At 44.3% G+C, this 12648-nt stretch overlaps 1 protein-coding gene across 1 annotated transcript; it reads left to right on the forward strand.

The window, feature by feature from the left end:
• Nucleotides 1–223: 223 nt before the first annotated feature.
• Nucleotides 224–11482, forward strand: LOC306892307 (fucolectin-like). Its single transcript, XM_079453321.1, has 7 exons — nucleotides 224–273; nucleotides 436–465; nucleotides 741–1026; nucleotides 1500–1639; nucleotides 10447–10526; nucleotides 10672–10762; nucleotides 11340–11482. The coding sequence occupies exons 1-7, from the start codon at nucleotides 240–242 to the stop codon at nucleotides 11363–11365; spliced, it is 687 nt and encodes a 228-aa protein (XP_079309447.1). The 5' UTR covers nucleotides 224–239; the 3' UTR covers nucleotides 11366–11482.
• Nucleotides 11483–12648: the final 1166 nt, after the last annotated feature.

Genomic DNA, 12648 nt, shown 5'->3' on the forward strand with positions numbered 1-12648 from the left:
CTTCTCTGCGGTTTTGCATTTGAACCTAATTTGAATTGTAAATAAGCCTTGAGGTGTTCTGTAAATAAATTCAACTTTCAGTGCAGGGTGGAGATCGAGCTGGTTCAAGAAGAACGATGAGGAAGAGGGGTGTATTGATGTAAGAAACACATAGTGTAGCAGAAACTCAATTCTCTGGCAGTACATGCGTAATATCTCTTTTATTCTCTATTCTCAGATTCCTTTTGTTCAGCAGTGAGATGGACAAACTCATTCATCTCATTTTACTTTCTGGTGAGTAAACATCACATCGCATTGCATCGCCATTTCATAGAACACACAAACATCTCCACATTATACATGCTAAGACATAAGCTTTGACATGAAGCTTAATCAATACCTTTTATAGTAAAGTATTTAAACAGCTTTGTAACAACCTGATTTCTTTCTCAACAGGTCTTGTTTCCATTCCAGGTAGTTTAGAAGGTAAAACATTTTTAGTCTTCACACACATGTGTAGAATGATGTAAAGTTGTGAATGTTACTTGGATTTCAGCTTAGATATGTTGATTAGTTTCTGATAAGGATCTAAAAGACCATTTTTGCATGTTTGTGTAATTACTCATCATGGCATATTTTACTTCTGCTGACAGTTATTTAACATGTTTATATTCATTTTCTGGATATAAGATCATTATTAATTTCCTTCACAGTGTAGATTTAATGAAACTATTGATTGTAATGAACTTTTAATTTTTTAGAGAATATAAAATTGAAAGGAACAGCTACACAGTCATCCACATATTCCACCTGGGCAGCTAAACATGCCATAGATGGTGTCAGAAATGGAGCAGACCCAGATGATGTTACGTACTGCTCTGGTACGGGTTATCAAAGTAACCCATGGTGGAGGTTGGATCTTCAGGACACTTATAACATTATGACAGTACTCATCACGTCTAGATCAGACTGCTGTGCTACTCAAACCAACAGAGCAGAGATTCGTATTGGAAACTCACTTGAAAACAATGGAAACAACAATCCCAGGTGAAGTTTTATTGTTAAATGTCTCAATAGAGATTGACGGAATTACTCACTTTTAGTATGAGAAACAAGTTTGTTACATTCTGCCCTAGATTGGAAACAGCAGGTTAATATGGATAATGAAGGTTTAGTTTTATATAATATCAAACTAACTAGTCCACGTGAGCTTGCAGCTGAGGAAGAACGAGAGTACAAGATGTTTAAGGATACGGAGGTTGCAAGACAAAAAGGTTGGAAAACCCCGGTCACAAAATAATAAGAGGGGAGTGAACTGTGGCCATAATGTTCATAGTTGAGCCCTCCGGAGATGTTGTGGGCATATACCATCAAGGATGACGCCATTAAAGTTGTCAAATATTTTTTCTCTTCCCCTTGTGTTTCCCTTCTCTCTCTATTTCACTAAAGCCAACTTATCAACTATTTTTACCGTCTAGTCCTGTTTGCTTAAATAATAGTCATTGTTTTTTTCCCTCTAGATGTGCTATCATTTCTGATCTTCTAGTTGATCACACCATCACTTACTCATGTAATGAAATGGAGGGACGTTATGTGAACCTGTACATGCCTGGAAGTACATCTCATCTAGTTTTGTGTGAGGTGGAGGTCTATGGAAAACGTAATTTCTATTTTCATACTGTTGGTTGAGCTTACAAAATGGTTTCTATTATTATTTAAATGTATATCATTCGGAATGCACGATTTGACATATCACTTAAAATTTCCCTGTTCTTTTAGTAACCTTTTTAAGGGATTTTCTTCAATTAAGTTAGGGATGATCCACAGCTATCCACGAACCACTGACCGTGCATGGCTAGCCGTGGATTATTCAATTCAATTCAACTTTATTTATATAGCGCTTTTCACAATTTGCATTGTTCCAAAGCAGCTTTACAGGGGAAAAAATAAACCCCCCCCCCCAAAAAAAGGGTAAAACACGCTACATGGTGTTTTATATAATAAATTATATTATTCTAGTAAATAATATCTAATGTCAGCATCTCCTGGTGGTTTATTTAGCATATTATCCCGCTTATATCATGGTTCTTTGCTAAGTTAAAGCTGTTGGTGTTTACATTGTAGCTTTAGATCAAACAGCTGAAAATGACGGTTGTTTCCAAACTGACTGGAGCTGCCCTTGTGTTAAAGGGTTTTAATGCACACCCTCCAGCCACTCAGAATCCAGTATTCAAACACACCATGGTATGACATTGTATAAACATTTTGTTTATTTGCTTCATGCGGTTTATTTTAGTGTGTATATTTGTAAATCAAAGTGTGTTTTGAATTAGGGGCTGAACAACCTCAGATTCATGTGGTAAATGACGCATTGACCTTGATTAGTCGATGACATCATTAATGAATAAAATAAGAGCTAGGGAATGATTTGCAACTAGATTTGATGGGTGTTTGCAGTAAGACACTCGTGTGTGGGTGCGGCCTGTGGGAGAAGGGTTGAACTTCCCGAAATAGCCTCTTAAGATATAGTATCTAAATTCAAATAAACTGTAGTTCATCTATTGCACAGGAGTAACAACAACTAAACTAACATAAACCATTTTTAAGCGGGAGGTCCGTAGTCCCGGGGTTATGCTGTAAAAGAGCACCAGGTGGATCTTTTACAGAAGCTAAACATTCATTCAGATCTCTAGTGTGTGTACGGTCCTGTGAACTAATATATGAAACAACAGAAAAGTTAGTAGAGATGGTTTGTTACTTTAGCCTAATGCAGCTGACACTTTATCATAGCGGACTTGCAAACGCAGCACCTCAGTGACACAGCATCCAATATGATAATTTTTTTAATTTATTCTATTTCTTTCTTGTTTTATTAAATGGAGGAGTACAAAAATATAATGGTAAAAGATTTACGTGTTGAAGCACAGTGCACTAAAATCTACACAGGATTATTAGGAACACCATACTAATACTGTGTTCGACCCCCTTTCTCCTTCAGAACTGCCTTAATTCTACGTGGCATTGATTCAACAAGGTGCTAAAAGCATTCTTTAGAAATGTTGAGCAAATATATATAGGAAAGTATCCTTCTCTTCGCTCTCTCAACGGAGGCAGTCGCATTTTTCTTGCTCCCGTCCTCCCCTTTTTTCCTGCTGATCTCCTGTCTTGTCTCGTATCATCTATTGAGAGATTCTCTCTGCACTGCTCTACAACTGAAATTATGGATCTGATCAACTGGTCTCTCAACGCTATTGACACCATCTTCTCGACGAGAAGCTTGGGTTCGGGGAACCTGTCTGCCCTGACAGAACGTTCGCAGCTGGCTACACGATGGACGCCTGTGAGAGATGGCGGATCGTGTGTCTGGCTCCTCTTTCCGTGGAGGACATTGAAGATATCTACCTATTCAGAAACCATGATAACGGGTATTATGCTGATTGGATTAGGCTGTGCCCTTAGTTATCGAGAAATTAAGAAAACGGTAACAGCTCTCAAAAGTCTCACAAGGCTGCCCGTTATGATGGAAGTCGTGGGAAGAGCGGTCGGCTCTGGAAATGAGACTAATAACCGCAATATGGATTCTATCACGGAGAAGCTCACGACTTTGCAAAGGAAAATTTATGTTGTTGGAGACCAAAATGGACAAAGAGAGTAGCCGTGGAAATGGAATGCGGTTGCTCGCCCCAAGACTAAACAATCAATCTTATCTTTTTCGACTCCCCTGTATCAGCCTTGGCCAAGGCTGCTGCTGGAATTCAACCCTGAGTGAAGCAGTAGGGAGAGACGCTCTTGCGTCCCTCCCCCATTCTACTGAAACACCTGCACAGACTATCACACAGACTATCACACACACACACACACACAAACATAGGCCGCACTCGAGGGCGGTCTCCCATCCAGGGCACGATGCTCCCGTTCCACCACATCCCAAAGATGCTCTATTGGGTTGAGATCCGGTCTGTGGGGGCCATTTTAGTACAGTAAACTCATTGTCATGTTCAAGAAACCAATTGGAAATCATTCGCGCTTTGTGACATGGTGCATTATCCTGCTGGAAGTTGCCATCAGAGGATGGGTACATGGTGGTCATAAAGGGATAGACATGGTCAGAAACAATGCTCAGGTAGGCCGTGGCATTTCAACGATGCCCAATTGGCACTAAGGGGCCTAAAGTGTGCCAAGAAAACATCCCCCACACCATTACACCACCACCACCAGCCTGCACAGTGGTAACAAGGCATGATGGATCCATGTTCTCATTCTGTTTACGCCAAATTCTGACTCTACCATTTGAATGTCTCAACAGAAATCGAGACTCATCAGACCAGGCAACATTTTTCCAGTCTTCAACTGTCCAATTTTGGTGAGCTAGTGCAAATTGTATCCTCTTTTTCCTATTTGTAGTGGAGATGAGTGGTACCCAGTGGGGTCTTCTGCTGTTGTAGCCAATCCGCCTCAAAGTTGTGCGTGTTGTGGCTTCACAAATGCCTTGCTGCACACCTAGGTTGTAACGAGTGGATATTTCAGTCAAAGTTGTTCTTCTATCAGCTTGAATCAGTCGGCCCATTCTCCTCTGACCTCTAGCATTAACAAGGCATTTGCGCCCACAGTACTGCCGCATACTGGATGTTTTTTCCATTTCACACCATTCTTTGTAAACCATAGAAATGGTTGTGCGTGAAAATCCCAGTAACTGAGCAGATTGAGAAATACTCAGACCGGCCCGTCTGGCACCAACAACCATGCCACGCTCAAAATTGCTTAAATCATCTTTCTTTCCCATTCTGACATTCAGTTTGGAGTTCAGGAGATTGTCTTGACCAGGACCACACCCCTAAATGCATTGAAGCAACTGCCATGTGATTGGTTGATAAGATAATTGCATTAATGAGAAATTGAACAGGTGTTCCTAATAATCCTTTAGGTGAGTGTATGTAACGTTTAAGCTTTTACGAACAAAACGTGTATTTTTTGGACGAAAAAAGAAAGACATTGTGAATGAGTGCGTAAGCAGGAGACCTACCCAAGAGAATGTCTCGGTTACGTCTGTGAGAGACTGACTGGGGTTTGATCTTGAGAACCTACCTTCTCCGAGATAATTAATTATAAAACGCCAATGGGCTTGGCGAATGGCACGCGCACGCCAGTCTCCGCCCCGTACATACGGGTATAAAGGAAGATGGCGGCGGTCATTCACTCACCCTTTGTACTGAGGAACCTGAGAGGGCACTCCCGGTCACTGCAGTGGTCTCGTTCCCTCCATCAGGGAACGGAGGTTACAGACGTAACCGAGATGTTCCCCTTCAGTCGGTCTCTCAACGTTGTGAGAGACTGACTGGAGATCTATCTAAACGCCACAGCGCTTGCACCGATATCACGACCTCCAGCGGAGCGACCCTGACTAGGCTAGCAAGTCACAAGAGTAGGGGGACAAATCCAGGTGGGAGACCACCGGCGGGGAAGTCACAGATTCACCAATCGGGAAATCATGAGTAAGGAATTCAACACACGGGACGACCCAGAGGGGAGTCACTACGTATGGGGCACTAGCCCTAGTACAGGGGTCTACCTGAGTAGGGATGACTCTACCTATACTGGACCTGGTTCCAACAGACGGCTCCGCTCAGTCTGTTACCAAGTGCAAATGCTTAGTGATGGATGGAATGCCAATACTTCGCCGCGAGGGGGGAAAGTAGGGAGGCTAAAAATAGCGCACTAGTCTCACCTGAGGAGGGGAGAAGGCGCTTTCGCAGGCGTACGCCCAAACCAGGAGCCCAACCTAAACGTTGGGGGCGTTAAGGACATGTGCTGCAACTGGTTCCACGTGGAGATTGTAAACCTTGTGAAGGTACTGGGCTTAGCCCAACCCGCAGTTCTACAAATGTCTGCCAGAGAGGCGCCCTGTGCCAGTGCCCAAGAGTGGAGTGGGCTCTCACTGCGAGCGGGCATGGCGCTCCCGGGATTGGTACCCAGTGCGCCACCTCTGTTAGGAGACAGCCCCCCCCCGGGTGCTGTCTCCCAGAACAGACAAAGAGCTGCTCAGAGGTCAGGGAATACCAGAGCGGGCAATGGGTGGAGTCCGGGGAGGCAAACAGGTCCACCTGTGCCTGCCGAACCGCTTCCCATATGAGCCAGGCTGCGTGGTGATGGACTCGCCACTCTCAGCGGGGAGTACCCTGTCGAGAGAGCACATCGGCTGTCTGGTTCAGGTTGCCCGGAAGAAACGTGGCCCGCAGGGATTTCATCTGCTGACTCCAAAGGAGGAGGCGTCGGGTGAGTTGTGATAACTGCGGTGAGCGTATGCCGCCTTGCGATTGATGTACGCCACGGCAGTCGTGCTGTCCGACCGGACTAGCACGTGTTTGTCCTGCACGAGGGGCTGGAGCCTCCTCAGTGCCAGAAGGACTGCCAGCAACTCTAGGCAGTTGATATGCCAACGCAGTCAGGGACCCGTCCACCGACCCGATACTGCGTGCCCACTTGCACACCGCACCCCACCCTTACAGGGAGGCGTCTGTCGTTACCATGACACGCCTCAACCTGTCCGAGCGGAACCCCCGGTCGGAGAAAGGTCAAGTCTGACCAGGTTGAGAGAGTGCGAAGGCACTAAGGCGTTACCGTAATTCGCTGGGTGCCGGCGTGCCACGCCGTCCAGGGAACCCGACTCTGTAGCCAGTGCTGAAGCGGCCGCATGTGCATCAACACGAGAGGGATTACCCCTGTCGAGGACGCCATGTGCCCCAGGAGCCTCTGAAAGTTCTTCAGCGGCGTCGAGGGATTCTGCCTGATCAACCTCAGACAGCTCAGCACTAACTGTGCATGCTCGTTGGTGAGACGTGCTGACATACGGACAGAGTCTAGTTCCATACCGAGGTAAGAGGAGCTCTGCACGGGGCAGAGCTTGCTCTTCTCCTGGTTGACCCGAAGCACAAGGTCCCTGTGCGTGCACAACACATCTCGCGAGTGTGCCAAGATAAGCCAGTCGTCGAGATAGTTTAGCACCTGCACGCCTTGCTCCCTGACAGGAGCTAAGGTAGCCTCCACTAGTTTGGTAAAAACCCGTGGAGACATTTACATTTATTCATTTGGCAGATGCTTTTATCCAAAGCGACTTACAAGTAGTTTTATACAGTGGCACATTACTGCAGAGCGATCAGGGGTAAGGTGCCTTGCTCAAGGGCCCTTCAGTCATGACCTGCTGGCACTGAGATTAGAACCGGCAACCTTCTGATCACAAGCCCAATGCTCTAACAATTAGGCGAACCGTAGGAACGGCCAGTGTCTGGGGAGAATAGAGACGTGAAAGTACGTGTCCTTCAGGTCGATTGCCCTTTTTGGGCACAATTAAGTACGGGCTGTAAAACCCAGCCGACATCTCGGTTATAGGGACGTGTTCGACCGCACCCTTCGCACCAAGGTGTACAGAATGCCCCGAAACTTGGGGGGGTGCCTGGCGAACTGGATCGATTAACCGAGACGGATTGTCCTCTCTATCCAGTGTGACGGGCTGGTGCGCTGCCAAGCGCCCAAGAACTGCGACAGCGGGACCAGAGGGACAATCTGCTTCACCATGCTGGGGGAGGCTGGTTCGGTGGCTGACAGTGCGGTCACCTCGCACAGGGGGGACCCCCAGGGAGGTTGACGGCTCTGTATGTTTACCTGCTTCCGGCTGCCTGACACAACGTCCAGGGGAGATTGCAGTCGGCTGCCCGGTCCATCCAAGACACCGTCTGGACGAGAGTGCTGTGGAGAAAAAAAACCCAGGGGAGATTTGTCTCTTTGTGAGTATGTGGGCGCCGGGCCCTGAAAAGGGGCGAAAAATGGCGTCACTCATTGTGTGCCTATAATATTTACATTTTTTATTTAGCAGATGCTTTTTTTGGCAGCGACTGAGATAGCGTCATCAGCCGTGTGCGAAGTCTTACCACTATGAGATGGCCGTCTGCCGCTCGTAGGGAACGAACCAGGTGAGCGTGAAGGGGTATAGATGGTCCGCGAGCATTAAGCTGACATGCTCGTAGCCGGAGGGACTTACCTCTTAAGGTCTGTAGCCTTCTGCCGAAACGCCCAGGGGAAGTCCACCGAAAGGAGAAGTCCGCTACTCCGCGTCACAAATCCAGCAGGTTAAAAGTTTTCTCGAAGTCGAGTATCGCGTGTAGCATCAGCAAACACACAGGTTCCACCATCTTCCTTTATACCCATATGTACGGGGCGGAGACTGGCGTGCGCATGCCATTCGCCAAGCCCATTGGCGTTTTATAATTAATTATCTCGGAGAAGGTAGGTTGTCAAGATCAAACCCCAGTCCAAGACAAACACCTCCAAGACAAAGGAGATCATCGTGGACTTCAGGAAGGCGAAAGGAGGCACACACGACCCATCCACATTAATGGGATGGCTGTTGAACGTGTTTCCAGTTTTAAGTTCCTGGGGACACACATTTCGGAGGACCTGTCCTGGACCACCAACACCTCATGCCTGGTCAAGAAGGCTCACCAGCGTCTCTTCTTTCTGAGGACACTGAAGAAGAACCAACTGTCTTCAACTATCCTGGTGAACTTCTATCGCTGCACGATAGAGAGCATCCTGACCAACTGTGTCACAGTCTGGTACGGGAACTGTTCTGTTGCTGAGCGCAAGGCACTGCAGCGGGTGGTGAAAACAGCCCAGCGCATCACAGGGACTACACTTTCTGCCATTGAGGACATCCAGAAGAAACGCTGTCTGCGTCGAGCTCGCAGCATTCTCAAGGACTCCTCTCACCCCGCTCATAGACTGTTTACTCTCCTGCCTTCTGGTAGGCGCTTCCGGTGCCTCCGGACAAGAACCAGCAGACTAAGAAACAGCTTTTTTCCCAGAGCTGTTTCATTATTGAACTCTGCCCCCCACTGATTCCACTACCTCTCATACCCTTAACTCCAATGCTGCTACAACATTGTTTACATTGCACTACAGGGCTGCATGCAAGACTGAACTGTACACACCAGTACTTCATGTATCTGCTCTACCGGACTGTTTACACACACACAGCATCATTTGCACTCTATACTGCTCACTTGCACACCAGGAATATTTAACTGAATGCTCATTTGCACTAATGGACCACTTCCATAACTGCATTATCCCATCTACTGTACTGTAATTCTATTAACTGCATCTACTCATCAATTGCACTATAACTTCAATAACTGCATTAACTAATCAACTGCTCTGTAACCTTATTAACTGCATTAACTCATCTTCTCGACTGCAACCTATTAACTGCATTAACTCATCTACTGCACCGTAACTTTAATAACTGCAACTTCAACAACTGCATCTACTCATCTATTGCACTGCAACTTTAATAGCCAATGTCAATAATTTATGCATACCTAAGTCACTTGCACTATTTTAGTCTAAATTATTATCTGTTCATATCCACCTGTACATTAATGTTCATAGTATATAGCCATCTGTATATATTGTTCATAGTATATACCTACTGTCATATTTTCATAGAACATTCCTACTGCAAAATATTTTTATAGTCCATGCCCACTGTATTATATTCTCACTATTGTATTCTGTATTTATTCTAACTGTATATCCTGCACTTGCTAACTGCACTTCTGGTTAGACCTAAACTACATTTCGTTACACTGTACTTGTATATGTGTAATGACAATAAAGTTGAATCTAATCTAATCAGTCAGTCTCTCACAACGTCGAGAGACCGACTGAAGGGAAACATATGTTATTGCCGGACTGATTAGACTGCACTGCCATGTTGAAATCTAAAGCAAGGCAGATGTGGGAAGAAAACGGAAGGGCTGACAGACTACAATGATTTGGACAGCCTTCAGAGGCAGTGTAACAGAATTCTGTTTGAAATATAAACAGAGGACTCCTTTGTGATAACTAATCAAATATGTTTAAATTACAATAAATTTTTTTAGCTAGAAATGCAATCCAAAATTTTAAAAAGAGAAAATATAAATGTATTTACACACAAATTGTGCTCTAAGCATATTTTTGGCCACCTGTTTAACCAATCACAATCCATTGCCATGAGCACACGCATAGAATTGTGGGATATTGAAGGCAGAGAAGGATAGATTCATGCCGCTTTCAAAAATCAACCTGATGGAGGCATCTCAGAAAGTAAAGAAAACACTAGATTTGGATGTGCATGATGCCTTCCTACCTTGAAATGTGGCCTTCGAAGGCATCATTAGAGATTTTGGACGCAGCCTATGACATCCCTAAGTGTGCTGGTCTCTAGTTGGAACGGTTAGTCATCTTCTTCAAGGTACAGCGTCAAAATCACCTGGCCTCGATTAGTCTGTGCAATGTAAATGTGTGTTCAAACTGAGGTTATTAAGTGTTCCATCATAGGTTTGGGTTTTGATTGGCAAATTTTAGGCATTGGTAATATTTTCTTCCAATGAGTTTAATTTGATATGATTGTTGTTTGTTCCATTTCAGGTCAAATAAAGGTCTTTCTGAGACTGAAATTTTCCTCCACTGTTTATGTAGGTGCTATGAGGGACATGATCCTCAATAAGGTTAGATAATGAGTGAGAGTCTTAAAATACAAAAATAACAGAGAAGTGATAAATGAGAGTGAGAGATTAAATTGTGTAAATATATTAAATGAGTGATGATGAGACAGTGTGTTTGACAATAATGTCAATATTTGATGTATTTTAGCTTCAGTCTGCTCTGGGATCACACATCTCTGATTTTAATCTGTCCTGGACACAACTACCCAAGAAAGAGAAACAGATACAGGAGAACGGAGGCGAGTACACACACGTTAAACTGATCAACAGAGAAAAACTCTTACATGTAAAACTACAGAACAGAGTGAAGATTTTTCTTGTTTGTTGCATAAATGTGGGGTGGTTCTTGGGTGAGTGGATATCCGGGGCTTAGCCTAGAGACGTCCGTATGTTTGTAAAAATTTTTTTTTTTTTTAAAGTGCTCAGGAGCTTGCACTGTCATTGCTAAGAAACATTAAAACTGTGCTTGCCAGGAAGGTGCCGGCAAAGGCTTAATAGATTTTTAGCACCCCACGTGCCTAAAAAAAAAGAGCGCTGTGACTGCGTTGCTCTCTATTTCAGCGCGCTTGTTGCATGTCTACGTTTAATATATCTAACTAGCGCACACAAAAATACATGAAATATGAAGGGGACCCTAAGGGATTCGTACAGGGGTTGGTAAAAAAAAACATTGGGGCCCCGTTATCCCACCCCTAGCACCGCCCCGGTTTATACACACTGCATATCTACACAAAGCTTGAACTGTTTTTTACCATTTGGCCTGATGGTGGAAAAGCGTGTACTGTGATTTACTGAATCTTTATATTTCATTTACAGGGTCTTGTGTTAAAGGAGCTGCCTGACTGATTTACCAATTTCCTTAATTATTTTAGCCTTTATGGCTCCTGTATGTTTCACTCTGTATATCTTTATTAATCAGTTTGATCTGAAACAGACAGTGGATGTGAATTTAAGCAAGTAAACAATAAAAAAGAAACACAAAACACAGAGTACAATTTAAAAAAGGCTGCAGTTAATTCGGGGAACCAAATGAGAAAAGGTTTTTGCAAACGATTTGGTGCCTCGCTGTGATTGAGAAACCAGGCGTCGCTCAATTTCAGACCAAAGATGCCGGAAAGGGGATGTAGATCTGGAGTAGTGAGTTAATGTAAAATCTGGGTGGAATCTCCCTAAAGTGCTGCTGATCTCCCCTTCATAGAAAACTTAAGATGGATTGGGCACAACACTAAAGACATTTGCATTGAGGTAAAAGCACTTGGAACACAAAATGTTCGAGTTGCAACAGCAGTTTTCGTTTTGACATTGTTTGCATGTCCTGATTTGAACCTCTGCAGTGGTGAAGTCTACGTGGTACGCAGGTACACGTGTAAGCCCACTAGAAAAGATCAAGAATTGCTTTATAACCACTTAAAAGGCGCGAGAAAACCTACAACAACATAGTTTTGTGTCCGAAAAGTGCATGCAACGCACTGATTGGTGCAACCGCGATATATGAAACAAAACGAGACCATGAAAGGCAAGCATTTAATCTAAACTATTTCAGTGGCTGAATCCCATATAGAAGACAGATGTGGGCCACTTTAGGCAATTATGCAGCACTGCTGGTTTTCTTCTGGCTCGGACAAAATGGATGTGGGCCTTAAGTGGCTGACATGTAAAATAGCAAATGTGCGCCTTTAAAGGCAAAGATGCGGTAAGTTATGGGAAAATGTATGTGGTAATGTGACCCTAATGTGGCTCGTGTGGTAAATAGTGAATTTGGCCCAAATGTCTGAGAACAAATGTGGGCCACATTTGGCGTTGTCTATGAAGGAGAATCTTGGTGTAAGCCAAAAGTGGCCCACAATGTTACTGCAAATGAAAGTTATCATAAAATGTGGCACAGTAAGTTCTGGATAATGTGGCTGTGAGGCTAAAGTGGCCCAGATAAGATGTAAAAAAGGATTATCCAAACGCTTTTATCCAAAGTGACTTACATTGCATTGTACTATACATTTGTTTCTAAGTAAGTGTAATGGTGATAATCCAGAAAAAGGCTCTAGGTCAGATTCAAACTCAAGCCATTGTGGAATAGCACATGGAACGTGCCGAAACATTCAGTACTGTAACAACGATGGCAATGGAT

This window comes from Barbatula barbatula, assembly GCF_947034865.1.
Source record: "Barbatula barbatula genome assembly, chromosome: 1".
In the NCBI taxonomy this organism is placed as follows: Eukaryota; Metazoa; Chordata; class Actinopteri; order Cypriniformes; family Nemacheilidae; genus Barbatula; species Barbatula barbatula.